The 20,397-nt window shown below is 43.0% G+C and overlaps 2 protein-coding genes across 3 annotated transcripts in view; one reads left to right on the top strand and one right to left on the bottom strand.

Annotated features, from left to right (window-relative positions):
- Nucleotides 1-13,799, bottom strand: part of TMCO3 (transmembrane and coiled-coil domains 3) — a 73,403-nt gene extending 59,604 nt beyond the window's left edge. The window contains exons 1-2 of one of the 2 annotated variants that reach the window (XM_084639924.1): nucleotides 13,510-13,799; nucleotides 2,993-3,516 (exon numbers count right to left, since the gene is read on the bottom strand). In XM_084639924.1, the coding sequence (XP_084496050.1) occupies nucleotides 2,993-3,439 (447 nt within the window). In that variant the 5' untranslated portion in view covers nucleotides 3,440-3,516; nucleotides 13,510-13,799. The other variant, XM_084639925.1, reaches the window with a different exon arrangement.
- A 164-nt stretch (nucleotides 13,800-13,963) lies between these two features.
- Nucleotides 13,964-20,397, top strand: part of DCUN1D2 (defective in cullin neddylation 1 domain containing 2) — a 49,135-nt gene continuing 42,701 nt past the window's right edge. The window contains exons 1-2 of the mRNA XM_084612451.1: nucleotides 13,964-14,173; nucleotides 17,571-17,787. Coding sequence (XP_084468577.1) covers nucleotides 14,171-14,173; nucleotides 17,571-17,787 — 220 coding nt within the window. The 5' untranslated portion in view covers nucleotides 13,964-14,170. The remainder of the gene's footprint in view (nucleotides 14,174-17,570; nucleotides 17,788-20,397) is intronic.

Genomic DNA, 20,397 nt, shown 5'->3' with positions numbered 1-20,397 from the left:
CCAGTATGGCCGTTCTTATGTGGTTGAAGTGCCATTCATTCAAATTTGCCTACCCAGGCTCCGATCATCATGACAGCTGGGCCAAAGCTGAATGGTGCTGAGACCCCAGAGGTTGCAGTGTCTGGAGCAAGGAGGTGAGCCCAGCCAGCACTGTGGGACTGGAACCGCTTTGAAACATTCTGGTGACTCAATTTTGGGTTCTGACCTATGGGCTGAGAAACCCTGATCTATGCCCCTGTTCTGCCTCCAGGTCTCCAGCACTTACATCCCCTGCAAGGATTGCCCAGTCACATAAGCCATGTCCTCCTCACACTCTTCCCCTCTTCTCCGCCTTCCACAACAACTCACTTCCATTTCCTTCCCTCCTATCTTGTAAACATCAGAACATTTCTGATTAGATGGAGAGGGGGCAAGGAAAACAAGAGGATTACAGTGAATGTGCCCAAGGAAGCACGGCATGTAACTCCACTATAATGGCACTTTCTCTGGATGGGAGACTGTGACAGGGTCAGTGGGGTATAAGCTGACCTGTAGGACTGCTGAGCCCTCCAAACTCACCAACCTGGGCTGGCTGCCTCTCACACAGTGATGCTGATGTCAAGCTACAACCCTCTGACAGATTCTGCATTCACACCGCCGTCCACAGGCAGAGACGCACCCAACTGAGTTACATAAATGATCTCCCTGCCACTTATGAACCATCAATAAAGGATCCAGCCAATTCCCCCAGGTCTCCAGCACTGCACCCCAGAAATACACCATCTTGCACTGCTCAAGGTTCTCTTGAGCAATGCAAACCCATTAATAAGTTTGCCACTTCCTCATAGAAAAGTGGACATGCACCAGCCTTTGTAATCTGAGCTGAGATTCCCCTAGCATTTCAACCAAAAACACACTGTTTTAGGTAAATTATAAAACAGATGTATTAAGTACAGAGAGATAGATTTTAAGTGATCATCAGTAACAGGCATAGAGAGCAAACTTGGTTACTTAAACAAAAATAAACTCTCAGTCTAAATTCTAAGTTAAAGAGACTAAGCAAGATTTGAATCAAGCAGTGTCTCACCCTGACAGCTGGTACAAGCAACTGACAGTTCCTCAATACCCAGACTGAGCCCTTTTCCAGACTGGGACCAAATTTCACAGTTCAAAAAGTCTTTTCCTTCCAGAAGATTTTCCAGGTGTTGAGATGGGGGCCGGGGGGGGGGGACGGGACAGAGGCCCAGTGATGATGTCACTGTCTGTCTTTTTACACCTTCTTCTAGCTGCTAGAAAGATCCTTGCAGTGGCATTGGGGTCAGTCAGTTCCCATTGGTCAAGCAGTCTCCATTGTGTACGTGCCTTCTGTAAGGAGCCTCTGGGATAGTCGCAAAAAGAAAAGGAGTACTTGTGGCACCTTAGAGACTAACCAATTTATTTGAGCATGAGCTTTCGTGAGCTACAGCTCACTTCATCGGATGCATGCCGTGGAAACTGCAGCAGACTTTATACATACACAGAGAATATGAAACAATACCTCCTCCCACCCCACTGTCCTGCTGGTAATAGCTTATCTAAAGTGATCATCAGGTGGGCCATTTCCAGCACAAATCCAGGTTCTCTCACCCTCCACCCCCCCACACAGCAGGAGAGTGAATTTGTGTGGGGGGGTGGAGGGTGAGAGAACCTGGATTTGTGCTGGAAATGGCCCACCTGATGATCACTTTAGATAAGCTATTACCAGCAGGACAGTGGGGTGGGAGGAGGTATTGTTTCATATTCTCTGTGTATAAATAAAGTCTGCTGCAGTTTCCACGGCATGCATCCGATGAAGTGAGCTGTAGCTCACGAAAGCTCATGCTCAAATAAATTGGTTAGTCTCTAAGGTGCCACAAGTACTCCTTTTCTTTTTGCGAATACAGACTAACACGGCTGTTACTCTGAAATCTGGGATAGTCGATTGTTTTCTTAATGGGCCATCAACGTCCATCTGGCCAGTGATGGGTGCTCCTTTGTCCTTACTGAAAGTTTCATTGTCAGTCTCCCCCAACCTCACAACATATTTCAATAGCACATATTGCAATACTTCATAATTCCACAAACACTGATAGTACATACAACCCAACAGGTTATTAATGTTCAATAGATTAAGACTTTTAAAATGATACCTCGCCAGGCATGCATTTGAACCAAACATATCCTAATCATATCACAGTAGTGAATATGGGGTTCCAGGGTGCTACTTTGAGGTAGAGTGTCACAGAGACCTGCTTTGGCTCCCCAGAGAGCAGCCCTGCTCCGACAAACTTTTCCCACAATCTGAGTAAGTTTCCGAGACCTGAAGAAGAGCTCTGTATAAGCGTGAAAGCTTGTCTCTCACCAATAGAAGTTGGTCCAATAAAAGATATTACCTCACCCACCTTGTCTCTCTAAATTTTGCCAGGTCTGTTGGACTGGGGCTCTCTTTGGTAAACCTTAACAGATCAAGGTGAGGCTGGAGAGCCACAATAGTCAGTGAAACACTCATGCTTCACTATCACACTTCTGTGCTTTAAAGTGATTATTTTATAAAGAAGGCAATCTCAGTTGCCTTGTCTTGACACAAAGAAGTGCAGTTACGACACAGAATGCTATATTACTGCCAAAGTATATGAATAGTCTCACCTCTCATATTCCTTTGCCTTCTAAAGTAATGCTCGGGTTGGGAGTTACAGGGGTTCTCATTAGACTGTTTTTTATAACTAATTATTAACCTTCTCTAAATTTCAATAATGAATATTTTTAACTCCCTGTAACTACTACATTACTTCTAACTTATCTGAGAACAGATTTACTGCTAGCTTTGCTCAAAATTCCATCTTTACACTAGGAATAAGTGTTGAAAGTTTGGTATAGATCCATATTTTTCATACAAAACAAAAGAATTTAAACCTCTTTTTAATCATTAGAAATCCCTATGAAACCTTCACCATATTACCCTCCATAATGCATTAGTAAAATTGGAAAGTACTACCTTTATTGCAGCTTCTCTCAAGGCCTCCAATCGCTGTCTACTACTTTCTTTCATGTTTACAACATCTTTGTAGTCACCTTGAAGGGCTCTTTGGAGTCCATGGATTGCTTGAAAGACTGAATTTTCACTTTCATTCAGCTCCTTCTGGAAAATTTCAAATGTGTGCACCTGAAAAAGTTTCTCTTCATCTGACAGCCCCAAGTCCTTCTCCACTGATCTTATTGCATTTTTTAGTTTGTTGAGAACCACATTCTTTTGACGAAGGAGCCCAGATAGCTTTCTGCAGTTTTCTAAGACCCATTGTTTTCTCTGTGTGACAGCAGCACCTTTCCCACGATGCAGCTTTATTGCATGCTTTACTACATCTTCATGCTCCGCAGTGTTCAATAACTGGCAGCAAAGCAGTGAAATCAATATCCATAGAGAATTTAATTCAGTTGCCTTCATTGTATTACTGTATACAACCAGGAACAGTCCAAAGCCTTCTATAACATGCTTTTTGCATTTCGAATATACATGTTGTGCTGAAAGATAATACACATTAGCTGTCAAACATGGTTCAGTATTGGGCCACTGGATCAAATCCAATTTAAAAAAAAAGTCTCAAATGAAGTGTGAGTTCTCCCTGATCAATAGATAGTCAAAACCACCAAATCTTTCTGGTTTAGCAACATTTTTATTTTCCTGGGCTACCGGTTCTCCAAAACATAATACCTTGCTTTAAATCCATCAAGCTGTAAAGCTTAGCAGTACCACACTGGTCACTCATGCTTCTTTTGGATGAGATGCGGACTGTTTCTTTAAACTTATTTGTTAAGCTAAGGGTTGGACTTAGTTACTAGTATGTAAGTTTGCTCTTTTTACAATATCCATGAACCATCTGTGGTTTTCAAGCCTACATTTTAAAAAAATATGCCATTGTCAAATTACGGATACCACCTCAACATATAATAGCTGCTCTATAGAAGATACAGAAAAACAAATTCTTTGCCTCAAAGAGACTACAAATAAGTCATATAAGACTACATGCTTGCAAAATTCTCATTTCACATAGGACACATAGCAATGAGATTTTCCTGACGTTTTGTCATTTCCAGCTTGAGACAGACTTGGACCAATTTCCCTAAGCTATCCCAGTATCTCTCAACATCATTTTTCAGTGCCTTTCTGAGGAAAACATTGTAAAATGTCAGTCAATATCATTTATAAACCAAACTCCTAGTGCTGATAATAAATAATTCAAAATAAACATTTAAAAAGATAGTCAAAGTTATGTGTCTTTAGCACTAACTATGGTAGGATTTCAAATAATGGACAAAGGACGTGCACAGTCTGCATTAGTTCAGAAATTATGTGCAAACATGGTACCCAATAAAGGCCTTAGATTTCCTTAAAAAAAAAAAAAAAAAAAGTATTTGCCATCTAAACATGCCATTCTAGAATTGCAGAATTTAAATTTTAGCAAATTTCAGTAGAACAGGTAAAATACCTGCCTTAATATTTAGCTGCAATTTTGAACTTCGGTGCAATAACCATAGTCAAGAAAGATTACAAGTACAAATAACTTGATCAGTCCAACTGAGACACCACCTCTCTACTCATGATACACTGCCAATTACAATGAGCACATTAATGATGCTAGCAGGGCTGTCCTTAGGCATACGCAGCATACTTGGCTGTGTAGGGCACCCGAAAATTTGAGGCACCATTCCCCTCACTGGCCATGGCTGGAATCCTCTCTTCTCTGGCTCCTCCTGCATACTGGGCCAATGGGCTTCCCCCTGCCCCCAATCCTGCCACCTCCCTCACTTGGTCCTCAGCTGGCCGGCAGAGGGCTCCAGTCTCCGGCTCTGCTACCCCAGCCCCAGGGAGTCCAGAGTGGCACAGCTGGTCACTGGCAGCCCACCACCGCCCAGAGCAGAGTCCCTCCCTGGACCCTGCCTTCCTGCGCTGCTTGCTCTCTGGCGGAGACCAGGCCAGGAGAAGCGAAACGTCCAGGTGAGTCAGGGGGCGGTAGCTGGGTCAAGGAGAGGAGGGAACTTAGTGACAGTGCACTCACTGTCTCTCATGCTTCCCACACACACACACACACACACACACACACACTGTCTCTCATGAGTCACAGTTCCCCAATACAGATTGTCACACAGTCACACACACACACACACACACACACAGTCAAGGTTCCTTCCCGACTCTGGACTCTAGGGTACAGATGTGGGGACCTGCATGAAAACCCCCTAAGCTTATTTTTACCAGCTTAGGTTAAAACTTCCCCAGGGTACAAACTATTTTACCTTTTGCCCTTGGACTTTATTGCTGCCACCACCAAGCGTCAAAAACAGGAATCTACATTCCATTCAGCACAGCTTATTTTCCTCAGCCGTTTAAACAAAACAGAATCTAACGCATATCTAGCTAGATTACTTACTAAGTTCTAAGACTCCATTCCTTTCTGTTCCCAGCAAAAGGATCACACAGACAGAGAGAGCCTTTGTTTCTCCCCCCCTCCAGCTTTGAAAATATCTTGTCTCCTCATTGGTCATTTTGGTCAGGTGCCAGCGAGGTTATCCTAGCTTCTGAACCCTTTACAGGTGAAAGGGTTTTTCCTCTGACCAGGAGGGATTTTAAAGGTGTTTACCCTTCCCTTTATATTTATCTCACACACACACAGAATCTGAAACACACTCTTTCATACAGTCCCCCAACACACACACACAGGCTCTCTCTCTGGCTCTCTCTCACGCATGCACACGCATACACACGTATTATTGTTATTACTGCTTGGTACTTCCTGTTAAAATGCTTGTGGTGAGCCAGGAGTGGCAAGGGGCTGCAGGCTCTGGCAAGATGCAGCCCTCACATGACAGTGTGAGGCCTGCCGTAAGCCACTGCCACAGCATCTGCTGTGTACAAAGCTCGGGGTGTGTCAGCAATGGGGAGAGGTTCTGTGGGTCTGCGGGCAGGTGTGATGGCTGTGCCTCCTCGACACACTGGGGTCAGTGGCGGCGACTGGGGACCGCCTTCAGTGGAGCACAGGGTCACCAGTTTAATGCTGCGTAGGGCCCCATAAATCCTAAGGACGGCCCTGGATGCTAGGTCACTAGATATAAGAGAGGAGGAAGGGCTGGCACAGTGCTCTTCATAAGGGCCCTAAGCTTCTGGAATTCACTCCTATCCCCGTTCTAAATAGCTTAGATTTGTCAACTTTCAGGTCATGCCACAGGGACCTTTGCTTCAACTGGCCTATAGAAGAAAGATGGGGGATTGAGATATAAGCCAATGTATACATTTGACTGAGAGATTTACTACTCAGCAGATTGGTTTAACAAATTTTTATTAGGCAAAACACTTAGTAAGAAATTCTTATTTACTTACAAGTGGGAAGCTCATTAGGATAGTTTCACCACAAAGTCACCCCCAACACAGGAGCATATACAATTTCTGCTTTCCATTGTTTAGACTAACTTCTTTATATTTTGGAGGAAGGAAGGCGGGGAGGGTATGTTTATGTATTAGTTTATTTTTATGACAGGTTTCAGAGTAGCAGCTGTGTTAGTCTGTATTCACAAAAAGAAAAGGAGGACTTGTGGCACCTTCAAGACGAACAAATTTGAGCATAAGCTTTTGTGAGCTACAGCTCATTCATCGGGTGCGTTCAGTGTATGCACTCGAATGCATCTGATGAAATGAGCTGTAGCTCACGAAAGCTTATGCTCAAATAAATTTGTTAGTCTCTAAGGTGCCAGAAGTACTCCTGTTCTTTTTATTTTTTTTTGTTAACTCTTTTGTCCTGTCAGCACAGGTTTTGTGCTAGTGCAAACCAATTTTTTCTAGCTTTGTGGCTACACTTTTTTTTAAACAAACTATTACTCTGCGTTTTTCTTACACAGGCACAATACTAAACATAATTAGTCTGCAATGTCTTTACACATGCACAGTTCTACTTAAGCTTAAGCTGTTAAAGGTTATCAAAACAGAGTCTTAAAAATCACAGCAGGCTTCAATCAGGCCTAAAGCATGCCTTCACTCACAACAATATAAATGTGCTAATATCTGACGCTGACCTTGTGTGCGGCAGAAGAGGTGTAAGGATTTAAAAAAAAAAAAAAAAAAAAAATCACAAAACCAGAATTGTTGTTCAAATAATTAATGTGCTCAGAGCCCGTGAAATGAATGTTTCTTTATTATTCTAAATATTATATATACACACAAAGAGTGAAAAATATATACACACAGTGAAAAATATCTGCGTTTGTCATTTTTTAAAATTCTGTTTTTAAACCAGAGAAAAATTGCCAATAAGGCTAGAGTTTAAAGACCATTTGGAAGACAAATGTTTTTTAAGGAGCTTGAAAGATTTATACTTGTGGACGTAATATAGTGAGTGAGGGATTGGGGGCTCCAGGTAGCAGCATCATAGAATATGGCACAAATAGGAGTTTGAGAGTAAGAGGACATGAAGAGCATAGGTAGAGATGGGTCTTGAGTGAGTGAACAGAGATGACTGGAAATATACGAAGGACCTGAGCTGTGGAGCACTTTGAAAACAAGGATGAGAAACTTGATTTGATTAATAGGGAGAGAAGAAGCCAATGAAGGGTCTTAAAATTGGTGGGTGGACCTGGGTATTATATTCCAAAATTAAAAACAAAACAAAAAAATAGTGGAAAGAATTACTATGGCTAAGGCTACACTACAGCTTAACTCAACATAAATTATGTAACTCAGGGGTGTGAATGAGCCACCCTCCCCATCGACATCACTTATGCCAACTTAAGCACAGGTGTGAACAGCGCTATGTCAGTGGGAGAGCTTGTCCTACTGACACAGCTACCACCACTCGCAGGGGCTGGAGCAATTAAGCTGTGCAGCTGTAAGCTCTTTAGTGTAGCCATAACCTATGAAAGTAATGGAGTCCAGCTAACACCTCTCCAAAATGTATACTTAAAAAAAAAAGCTATACATTTAAAATGACGTTGTTGCAGCTGTGTCAGTCCAAGGATATTAGAGAGACACGGTGGGGGAGGTAATATCTTTTATTGGTGAGAGACAAGCTTTGGAGCCACACAGAGCTTTTCTTCAGGTCAGAAGAAAAGCTCTGTGTGACTCGAAAGTTTGTATCTCTCACCAACAGAAGTTGTTCCAATAAAGGATATTACTTCCCCACCGTGTCTCTCTAATACATTTAAAATGTTACTCTGGAATTGAACAGTTAAGAGATCCAAGCATTTAACACTGCATACATTCCTTAATTGCTCACTATAAACCAGTGCTTAAGATCTGGTCCAAAGAATAAAGAGCAGAACAGCAAACAAAGGGTGATTTGCTTAAGTCAAGAAAAAGAGAGGGACAAAACCCCAACTCCTTAACTTAGGAGACACTAGTAGGCAGAAAGACCTTCTATGTAAGCAAAATGATCGGTTTCCCAGGGTCTATTGCTTTTCAGTTTGGGAGCTTCCAAATTCTTTTTCTCTGAACTGGAAAGGAGTGGCCCAGCAACCTCTCGGGGTCAACTGGCAGAGGGCACAGGAGGTGCATAGGGTTTTACAGAGATCCCCTGGGTCAGATATATTCATAATAGCTAGGGCCCTACCAAATTCACAGTCCATTTTGGTCAATTTCACGGTCATAAGATTTTAATATAGTAAATTTCACAATTTCAGCTATTTTAATCTGAAATATCATGGGGTTATAATTGAAGGAGTCCTGAACCAAAAAGGAGTAGGGGGAGGGGTGGGTGTCACAGAGTTACGGTAGGGGGAGTAGTGGTACTGCTACCCTTACTTCTGTGCTGCTACTGGCAGTGGTGCTGCCTTCAGAGCTGGGCAGCCAGAGAGCGGAGGCTGCTGGCCAGGAGCCCAGCTCTGAAGGCAGAGTCGCTGCCAGCAGCAGCGCAGAAGTAAGGATGGCACAGTATGGTATTTCTACCCTTACTTCTGCGCTTCTGCTGGCTGGGCACTGCCTTCAGAGCTGGGCACCCGGCCAACTACGGCTGCTCTCCAGCCATCCAGCTTTGAAAGCAGTGTAGAAGTAAGGTGGTAATACCATGACCCCCTGCAATTCCCTTTGGGTTCAGGACCCCCAGTTTGAGAAACACTGGTCTCCCCTGTGAAATCTGTACAGTTTTGGGTAAAAGCACTCAGAAGCCCAGATTTCACAAGGGGAGACCAGATTTCACAGTCCGTGATATGTTTTTCATGGCCGTGAATTTGGTAGGACCCTAATAATAGCTCACCAAACGGTGACAGGTAAGGTCTCCACCAAAAGCAACCCTGTGCTCTGAGTGTCCCTAGCCTCTGACTGCCACAACCTGGGAGTGGACAACAAGGGATGGATCTTTTAATGATTACCTGTTCTGCTCATTCCTTCTGAAGCACCTGGCATTGGTCACTGTCAGAAGACAGGATACTGGGCTAGATGAACAATTGGTCTGACCCAGTATGGCCATTCTCGTCGCAATCATTGTGAAATGTATGTACAGATAAAATTTAAAGTTATGTATCTATTCTGAAAATTATGCTCCTAAAGCCTTGAAGTTATGGCAGGTCACCAGGAGGTGACAAACCTCGGAAATGTCCCTTTCAGGCAGGAGGTTACAGATACAATACACAAATGGCCAGATGGAGGATAGGTATGCCTTACAGACTATGCCAGGGGCTAAATAAGAGACTGTGAAATCTACAAGAGAGGAAACCTACAGGAACAGCAGCAGGATGCCCTGTTTATGAGTAAAGATGAAGGATTGTTTTGGTATATCTGACAATGAAAGAGACACAGTGGGTCTTTCACCTAGGAGACAGAGTGTTTGTGTCATGAAAGGAGGGTCACAGCCATCCTAGCTATAATGATTTTGAGTGAGCAATACTTTACAAGACACGAAAGTACCTTGTTTATGAAATCTAGGCTCTAGCATGTGTGTTATGATTTTATACGTAACCATTTGTTTCCAGTACTTCCATTTGCTACTATTTGACTCTGTGCTTTGTTAAATAAACTTAATACTTGATTTCATTATAACACACAGCACTTAAATGTGTTTAAGCAGAAATGTAATCTGAGGTGGAACTGGATAGCTGGGGTGTACCGGTACTTTGGAAGCAGCAAATCTGTGAATACTAACGTGTTCAGTGGACCAGGGACTGGACACTCTAAGGAGATGCTTGGGTGGGGGCTCAAAGGTTGAAGTGTGCCAATCACTAACCTGTAAAACAGTGGTCCCCAGACTTTTGAGGGTCACACCGCCTTCCTCCTGTCTGTGCCTTCCCTCCGTTACCCCCCAAGCCAGGGCCAGGAGCGGGACTATGATGGGGGGGCAGGTGGAGACACAGACAGGGGGAAGGGGACCAAGGCTAGGGCTATAGTTGGGGGTGGGTCTGGGCTGCGGCTGGGGGCTGGAGCAGAGGCGCAGCTGGGCTGTGGTGGGGGCTGATAGCTGGGCCCGTGGCCAGGTGCAACTCCACTCCCGGCCTTGCCCCCAACTTCTGCCCCACACCACAACAGAACTGGTGGCGGGGAGGGGCTGGGTGGCGCTCCCTCCCTGCCCCCGTGTTGGCTGGCCTGAGTCCCGCTGTGCCCCCCAGATGGTCCTCCATGCCTCCCTAAAGAGGCATGCCCCTCACTTTGGGGGCCTCTGCAGTAAAGTTGACTGTGGGGACTGCTAGGACTAGAGGCGAGTGCTTATGTTGCCCATAGCCACTGGAATTGCGGAGCTGACCCATTGCAGGAACAGACAAGGCTTCCCCATGCTAAAGGCACGTGATAGGGAGGTGCCTTCCAATCCCAAAAAGTGTCACAGCCACCTCTCCCCCAAAAGACCTTGCCCATTAGTCCACGGCCTTCTCTTTATAACATTGTTTCAGGAAAGCATGCAAGCATTAAGTCAAGGGGACTTGTGCACAGGCTAAAAGTTAAGCCTGTGCTTAAGTGCTATCCTGAATAGGAATTCTTTTCTGAACAGGGACTTACATCACTGCTCTAAAGAGACCTTCACTAGTCCTTTCCCTTTCTACTTAATATATCTTTGTAGTATACTTCCACTAACCCCTCAAACACAAAACACACCAAAACAAAACCAAACAAAAATACCAAGCCACACACATTAATGGGGCATCACAGGCAACTAAATGGATTTGCAATTCATAGGCCAACCTACCATGGAGATAGGATGAACCAAATATGTTAAAAGATTTTTCAAAGAGTTAATGAGAGGGATTTTTTTTAAAAACCATAATAGTGTATTAAATGATAAGCAATTTATAGAGTGGAATGATAGTAGCTACTCCATAGTTAAGGTTCAGTTTATCATCCAGTTATAAGCTTAATTCTCAACAGTCCATACTACTAAAAGAAAAGGAGTACTTGTGGCATCTTAGAGACTAACCAATTTATTTGAGCATAAGCTTTCGTGAGCTACAGCTCACTTCATCGGATGCATACCGTGGAAACTGCAGCAGACTTTATATATACACAGAGAATATGAAGCAATACCTCCTCCCACCCCACTGTCCTGCTGGTAATAGCTTATCTAAAGTGATCATCAGGTGGGCCATTTCCAGCACAAATCCAGGTTTTCTCACCCTCCACCCCCCCACACAAATTCACTCTCCTGCTGGTGATAGCCCATCCAAAGTGACAACTCTTTACACAATGTGCATGATCATCAAGTTGGGCTATTTCCTGCACAAATCCAGGTTTTCTCACATCCCCCCCACCCCCATACACACACAAACTCACTCTCCTGCTGGTAATAGCTCATCCAAACTGACCACTCTCCAAGTTTAAATCCAAGTTAAACCAGAACATCGGGGGGGTGGGGGGGGAGGAAAAAACAAGAGAAGCTACTCTGAAATTTCATGTTATAATTCACTGCAGGGTAGTCTTCCCCTCAAAAATTTGGAAAACATCAGAAAAGTAGCTTTAAAAATATGAAGAAATCCTATATTTTGAGGCATAAGCAAAGGGAATGGAATAAGCATTCAAACTTTACTCTGCCTTTCATGATTTCAGTTTAAATTTTCAAAACTAAAGTTACATTAACCATAGCCCTTGTATGGCATTCCCTTGCTTTATTTAAAAAATGAAAAATATATATTACCAACTGAATTTGTAAATTTTATTATACTGAGACATCATATTTTAAGTCATATGAAAAAAGGAGGATTGCCTTAATTTTGAATATTTAATTCGTTAACTGTAATGTCTGAACTGTAGCACATAGTGTGGAATTTAAATTACTAGTTTTATTTGAATGTAAGTAATGAAAGACTAGGGTAGGACAGAGAAGTGCTGAGAAGATCCTATACCAATACAGCTAAAATTATAAGAAGAAACTGTTGATGTTCAGTCAAGAAAATAAGAACAACCACACTGCAAACAGTCCAGCTAGTCCAGTATCCTGTCTCCAACAGTGGCCGCATTGTCAATGGGACTATTCACAATAGTAAAATTAAACACATGCATAAGTGTTTGCAAGGTCATGGTCCAAGTTGCCCATATGGGAATGAGGTGCAGAAATCATCCCATTAAGGAATGTGAACTTCTAAAGAGACAAAGCTATCAAGTCTCACTAATTTTGGAGGAGACTGGGGGACATACGGGAATAGGTAGTGTAACAAACTGTCTCACTGGGAACAGATTTTAAACCAGTGTTTGACCAGGATTTGGCTGGTTTTGTCCTAAATCTATTTCCGCACATGTGTGAAGGGGACAACTTTTGCTTCTGGATGTATCTGAAAGAGATTTTACCATGTTCTATATAGTTTCAATCCCTCTAGAGATAAGGAAAGGAGCAAAAGTTTGTAGTTTTCCATTACAGCAGTGGTTTCCAACCTTTTTATGCCCAAGATCACTTTTTGAACCTAAGAGCAACCCAGGATCTACCCTGCCCCTTCCCCAAAGCCCCACCCACGCCCATCATCACTTGCTCTCCCCCATCCTCACTCATTTTCACCCAGCTGGGACAGAGATTTGGGGTTTGGGAGGGGGTGCAAGCTATGGGCTGGGACCTAGAGGTTCACAGTGTGGGAGGGGGCTGGGACACAGTGTTGGGGGTGCAGGATGGGGTATGGGGGGTGGTTCTGAGAGGGCTGGGGCAGGGGGTGTCAGAGGGAGTGAGGAGTGCAAGCTCTGGAAGGGCGCTCAGGGCTGGGGTGCAGGAGGGGGTACAGGGCGCTGGCTCTGGAAGGGGGCTCAGGGCGGGGGGGGGTGACCTCCCGCCGGGCAGCACTTACCTCGGAGGAGGGGGAAGAGCTGTGCATCTCACAGTCTCTCCGGAGGAGGGGGGAGCTGTGCTGTGTGTCTCACGGTCTCTCCGGAGCGGACCCCGGAGGGGGTGGCGGGAGGGGGGTGGGCTGTGCGTGTCGGAGTCTCTCCAGGGCGGGCTGTCCCGGCCCTGCAGCCCCGCTTTTCGCTGTCACTTGCGAGTGACCCGGCCCGGCGCCCGGAACCCGCTCGCAGCTGTAGGGTCCGGGTCCCGCCCTCCCGGCGCAGGGGTAACCGGCCCGGCCCGCTCCTACCTCAGGGCGGCGGCCAGTCCGGGTGCCGCGGGCTCTCGCGTCCGGGTTGGGGCGAGGTGGCCGCTCTAGGCTCCGGCTGCCGTTGCCTGCATCCGCCCGGCTCACCTGCAGCGGGAGGCGCCGCAGACGAGGCCAGCCCGAGTGGCGCCGCGTGCCGTTATCCCTGCTCCTATTGGGCGCCCGACCCAACCGCCTCGACGGCCCCCCTGGTGAGAAATGACGACACCGCTGGCTGCCAAGCCGCTACCACCCTTAGCGCTGGTTGCTGAGTGCAGATGCGGCTCCTTTAAGCACAATGTCACACGGGATTTGTAGTTCCTCGCTCGGCCTGCGATCAAACTGCCGCCCGTTTCGCGCGCAGTGCCCTCTGGGAGATGTAGTCCCGACTCGCCGGCGCAGCCCATGGTGGGTAACAGTCTCCGGCTCGTCGGCCCGGTGCATCATGGGAGATGTAGTCCCCTGTGCCCCTCCAGTCGGGTGCTGAGTTTCCAGCGCCTGTGGCGCGGCGACGAGGCGGGGACTCGCTGCTCCCAGGGAGGCGGCCGGGGCCTAGGGCCCGCTCGCCGCTCAGCGATAGGTGGCTAAGGAGAACCGGTGCGCGCCTGCGCAGGAGGCGGCGGCGGCGCTGGGCAGTGAAGTTGGTCAAAGCGCCGGGGATAAGATGGTAGGTGGGAAAATACCTCCCAGCCCCTCCCCGCTTCTCCCGATCCCAGCGCCCCGGCCCTGCCCGGAGTGGGCGCCGCGCCCGCCGCCCCTGCCAGCGCGGGAGCCGTGTTTCCTGCTGCCGGGGTCGGCGGAGGGAAGGTCACCGGGCGGGGGGCCGGAGCGAGAGGGACGGAGCAGCGCGGGGGGCCCCGCCAGGGCCGAGGGGGGGTAGTGAGGGTCCAGCGGAGCTGGGGGGCCGAGCCCGCGGCGTGAGGCGCCCGGCCGGCAGGGTCCCGCAGAGGGCGGGGAGGAGCGAGGCTGTGGGTATTTTGAGAGCTGAGCCTGGCAGCGGCGGCACGTACTTGCCCTGCTTTGGGCTTCCAGGGCAGGTGGCTGGAGCCGAGTCCCTCCCTCTCCCGGTGTCCGTCTGTTGGGGGTGGGGCCTGGAGTTCGCAGGGCCTTGGGAAGCACCGAGGAGCTCCCTGCTAGAGGGGGCGATTTAAGTCGGCTTGTGGGGTGTCTCTGCGTTTGTGCTGCACGTGTCTGTGCTGAGCGTGGGGGAGGTGGTTGAGGGAGCTCCAGGGGAACTCCCTCCGTCCCCCAAATCTCTTGGAGTGGTTCCGCCACCCTCGTTCCTCGCTGACTTGCTCGGTGTTGTTGTTTTGTTAGGAAAGAAAGTTAGACGAGAATGAAAAATCATCCATGATATGGAAACCCTCTTTCAGCCCTCACTGTGAAATCACAACTGTGACTCCATAAACTGCTGTCAAAGAAGGGTATTGTCACTCTCCTCAGGAAAGGCTGCCGTAGTTGAGCTAGCAAGTTTTCTTCCAGCCCACCACAGTCCCCAGAGAAAGTGAGCCTAGCGAGTACAAATCCACTGCACTGGAAACAGTTCTAGCAGGATAATACCAACGCTTAAATTGTATTTGGGCACCTAGATGTGACTATAATTGGCAAAATGGAAATGCATGTATAGATTGTTATTGGAATAAACATTTGATTGAGTATAGGGGGAATATATATTTGCACATGCAAAAGAAAGCAGGTTTATGTCCCACTGAGCAACATTCCAAGGCCATCACCGCTGTGCAAGTGCATAATTGGAAAGCCCAGAAAAGCAATAGGAATTTACAATTAATAAAAAGGTGATCAAAGCTATTTTACAAAGAGTCCAAATTAGGCCTTATCTTGCAACATCTGTTTTTAATAGATGATATATTTTAACAATTTGTAAAGTGGTGGTGATGAGGCAGATTGTAGTTTTCAAGTCAGAGTACATAAAGCATGTCACCTCATTGTGACCTATTACAAAATATACGTACTATGTTGCGATCATTTAGAAAGAAGACATGCTAGAAAAAATGATTTCTATATATCTTTTTTAAAAATAAAGACTCTGTTCACGTATGTAATTTAAACTGTATTTTGGAGAACGATTCTGCATTGGCAGAGAGGTAAAGTGAATGATCTTTTTCCATCTCTGTCCTTTTGAAGCAGAAAAGAGACACAGGTTACTTGAAGTTTGTAGAACTTATATATATGACATAACTTTTAGTTTGCAGTGTTGTAGCCATGTTGTCCCAGGATATTAGAGAGACAAGGTGGGTGAGGTAATATCTTTTATTGGACCAACTTCTAGTGGTGAAAGCTTGTATCTTTCACCACCAGAAGTTGGTCTAATAAAAGATACTACCTCACCCACCTTGTCTCTAAAAACTTTTAGTTGTCATGGTTGTATCACAGATTCCTATTGTGAAGTGACCCAACACTAAATTAATTGTAACTTAGAAAGACACTTGTTTAAATGTGTACACAAGATTTTATTGTAGTAAGATTTGATATATTTCCACTTCAAGGAAAATTTAGGATTTTTAAAAATATAAATAGATGTACACAGTATCTCCAGTAGGGAAACAACAAAGATAATTTAACGTTTCCTTTGAAAAATCAATTGCAATTATTTCTGTGGCTATCAAGGTGTTCCCATTTTATGAGTATCCTTTTCTGTAGTTTTTCAATATTTAGAAAATAACTTTATGAAGGAAAGAATGAAGTCTGTATCTTCTGCATATGATGCACTTCTTGTCTTATATGACCATCTGCAATAATTTTTTAATGATATGACTATATGTAGAGTGTGTAAAAGAGATAAGGGTGGACTAGAAGATGTATGAATGTTTATACTGTAGTGTCACATTGAACATGAAACAGTGATGTGCAGTAGAATACATCATAACAGCTTGTTCTAGTACTCAGGGATCAGCAAGTCAATGCGTCGCTTTACACTGTTGACTTAAATACTAGGGTGAGCAGATGATGAAGTGCTTACCCAGATAACTTAGTTATCTACCCAGAAACATAACTTGTACTAACTATGATGAGTAAAACAGATGTATTGAAACCCAAAGAGAGTTTGGTTTTTAAAAAGTTACTTTAAGTACAGCAGAGAATAATGGTAAAACACATTGGTAGCAGATTTTTGCTCTCTTTCAAACCTCTTTCCCCTCATTCCTGTATTCTCCAGAAGTATACTCTGGGAATGTAGAGCTATGGTTTGCCGCAACTCATTGCCATTGAGAAAAACATTTCATGTTTCGTATAAGCCCTATTTTCTACTGAATAACAAAGTAACCAATTGCATTGGTTGATATAAACATCTCTTCTATTGTCAGAACATATTAAAGCTTTTGATTAGATTTACAATAACTTTTTGGAAACTCGTAATAATGAGTAAATTTCTTGCTTGGCTTCTTTACCAGTTTTATTTTCTTTTGAGTTCACTTTTTCTGAAAGCAACAATGAACAGTTCCCAGTGTTAAAATTGAAAAGTGCTTTGTAACTTTAACTGTCTTAAATAATTAACTGGAAAACACTATTGTTCATTAGCACTAGAAATTAATTAGGAAAACTCTTAAGTCAACTGTTAAACTTTTCAGATATTTCTCAAGGCCTTTATTTACAGAATCTCTGATTTTTGTATGATTCATACCTTTGAAATGTATTTTATCATTAATGGTAGACTTATTTTCAGCAAATAGACCCGATTGTCATAACAATAGTATTTTAGAGTTTATAACCAAATAAATTCTGAATTTAATGGGAAATATCTGGAGATCAAACAGTTTTCGTACAAAACAATTGTGTGTACGAGAGCAGTAACACAAATTTGAATTTATTTTTGCCAGAATATTTGCTACTAAAATGTACATACAGATGCTGTCATTTCAGTTTCCAGAAGTGCTGCCTTTTTAACTGCAGAAGAGCAAGGCTTTGTCTTCCTTTAATTCTGAAGTGAAAGTTGTCACACACGGAGAAAACTAAACCCCTTTAAAAGATAGGCATTAGTAGTAGAATGCTGAAACAAACTTCTGGATTAGCTTCATTGGCTTTCCTGCTTCTTTTGCATCCCAAAGCATAAGCTTAAATCGTCTCAGAAGGACAAGGTCCGCCAGTTTATGGCATTTACCCAGGCTGGTGAAAGGACTGCTATATATTGCTTAATGCAGAATGAGTGGAAACTAGAAGTGGCAACAGACAACTACTTCCAGAACCCAGACTTGTACTACAAAGAATCCATGAAAAATTCAGTAGACAGAAAGAAATTAGAACAATTGTATAACAGGTACAAAGGTAAGGATCACTTTTTTTTTTCACTATTTCATTTGAATTACGTTTCTACTTTACATTTTTGCCACTGATGACATCTTTTAAGACTGCTAATGCAATATCCTACTTTTAATTGTCTATCTGTATGAAGCTGTAATAGGAGATTCTCAGGAATGTAAGGCTGGTTTTTCTTCTTCTTCTTGCATGTCTTATAACGTTCACTACGGAAGTCCAAAATTTTATTTTATAAACTATAGAACACCTTAACAATAGGAACTACTGCATATGAAGTTAGGAAAAAATGGACTAAAATCAGTTACTTTTGGACTTGACCATGGCTCTGTACAAGCACATTATGCATTGTATTTGATCACTTGTCCATGACATTTGTTAAGGAATTTTGGTATGTGATGTTACTTTGCATGGTAAAATTATGGCTGTAATTTCTCTATTAAATGTTTAAGTATAGTTCAGATAAAAGGGGGTAATCTTTTATTTTAAACCACAAGAACACTTTCAGCTACAAGAAAGGGTCTGATAACACTATCAAGCAAGGAAACTCAGAATTAAGGTTGAAACTCCATCCTTAATTTACCCTTTGTGCTTGCATATTCCATCATAAACGATATGCCAGACCACCTGCTGTTTAGATATGCTAGGAAAAACATACTCACAAGGAAGTGAATTAAAGGTGGAGTTGTGTTTTATTTTCCATTTCTTTTTTATTTTATGGTAGTGTTTAAAAGAAGAGGAAAAATAAAAGGGGAAAAAATGGCCATGGAAGTGTAAGAATTGACGTGATCCAGTGTAAGAGCTCCTTTTGAAATGTTAATATTTTATATTAATGCATGTAAATGTTTAATAAATAGAATGAAGCAGCTCTGATCATTACTATCTGTTGCTTAAAATCTAAATCTTCATCTAGAAATTCTTTTAAATGGATATTTGACCAGACTTTTGTCTAGTCTAAATCCTTTGTAAACCTACTGTATGGTTATGCTTTTTGCCAGAATTACTTTGTATGTACATTAGTCTCTTTCATATTAATAAATACACTATTTTGAAAGGTTTTAAACACCATAAAGTCTTGTTCCATATTACAGACAGATGATCTTCAAAATTTCATTTTAAAAACATAAGGTTGCATTGAGTTGTAGGAGCACAGAGATTCCGGCAAAACTGGAACATTTGTGTGTACTTGGTTTAATTTTGCTTTTATTTATATCAGTCCTTTTCTTGGCTTTTGTTTGCCAATTTTAAAGGATGCTGAGGTTAAATATAATATATATGAAAAAATCCTGAACGGTTACCTATAGTTGAATACTGAAGGAATTTTATGAATCTTATTTAGCTTTCATTATTTGTGCTGTTTACTTTTCTACTTCATTTCACTTTGGTGAAAGAAAATAGTCTAGTCAGTTTTGTTGTTTTCATGCATCAGCACAATATTGCAATGTTGTTAGGACTGAAAATGCTGTTAGGGCATATGTAAATCTAAACAAATTTTCAGATAAATTAATAAGGAAAAAATTCATCATGAAAGCGTTTCTATTCATATTAGTATTTTTAAACACCTTTTTATTTTGTTAAACAGAAACTAAACTTTGTATGTTAACTGCCTGGCCAGGGTTCCTTTTTAAGCCCTTAGAAAGGGTTTGCTTATAGAACCTGAAGAAAAATGTGTAGATGCCATCATGTTTGAAATGTGAGATGACACATCTTTCATTGTCCAACTGTACTATCCTTTCTTAAGTGTTTTTTGCTTATTTAATTAATAACATCCAAATCAAATCAATGCATGTTCATTTTTATTATTCCCTCAGTTGCCCAGATATGTGAATAATAACGCTAAGAGTGGGATCTTGTCTTCTTTGAAACCAGTGGGAGTTTTATCATTGACTTCACTGGAGACACAATTTCACTAAAATATTTTAAGAATAATTTTAAAACTTAATAAATCAAGATATTCTCTTGGAGCCTGATCCTTAAAACAGACTAGATAGCTTTACTCTTTCCTTCAACGCTCAGTTCCATCGATTTCAATGGAATTACACCCGGGAGAAAGATAAGCAAGTAGCAACTGTTTGTTGCATCAAGTCCTTATTTAATTATTGGCTACTTTTAATTTTTAGTCATTCAGAAACCTCTGTGTGATGCTAAAATGAAGCTGCATTTTAAAGCCCTGATCTTGCAGTCTGATCGGATTGCAAGATCAGGGTCTAATAAAGAATGGAACAGTTGAAGTCTTTACCAGTTAGTTATCCAAAATATGAAACTTAAAAGAATATTTAAGTTGCATTTTAATTGTAGCTGCAATATAGTAAGCTATTGTAATTATAGAAAGACATAGGACTTGTTGCATCTAAATTTGGGGAAAACACTTATGTATTTTGAGTAGTACATATTGTATATGAAAAATAGAAGGGTAAGTTTGAGGATACTACGTATGTGTTTGTAACCATAGTACATTTTTAAGAGACTCCTGTATTATAGTCGAATTCAGGGGTTCTCAAACTTTTGTACTGGTGACCCTTTTCACATAGCTAGCCTCTGAGTGCAACTCCCTCCCCCCACCCTTTATAAATTAAAAACACTTTTTTATATATTTAGCACCATGGTAAATGCTGGATACAA

This window comes from Lepidochelys olivacea (genome assembly GCF_965140295.1).
Source record: "Lepidochelys olivacea isolate rLepOli2 genome assembly, chromosome: 1".
Taxonomy (NCBI): Eukaryota; Metazoa; Chordata; order Testudines; family Cheloniidae; genus Lepidochelys; species Lepidochelys olivacea.
This window is presented reverse-complemented; position numbering and strand designations above follow the sequence as displayed.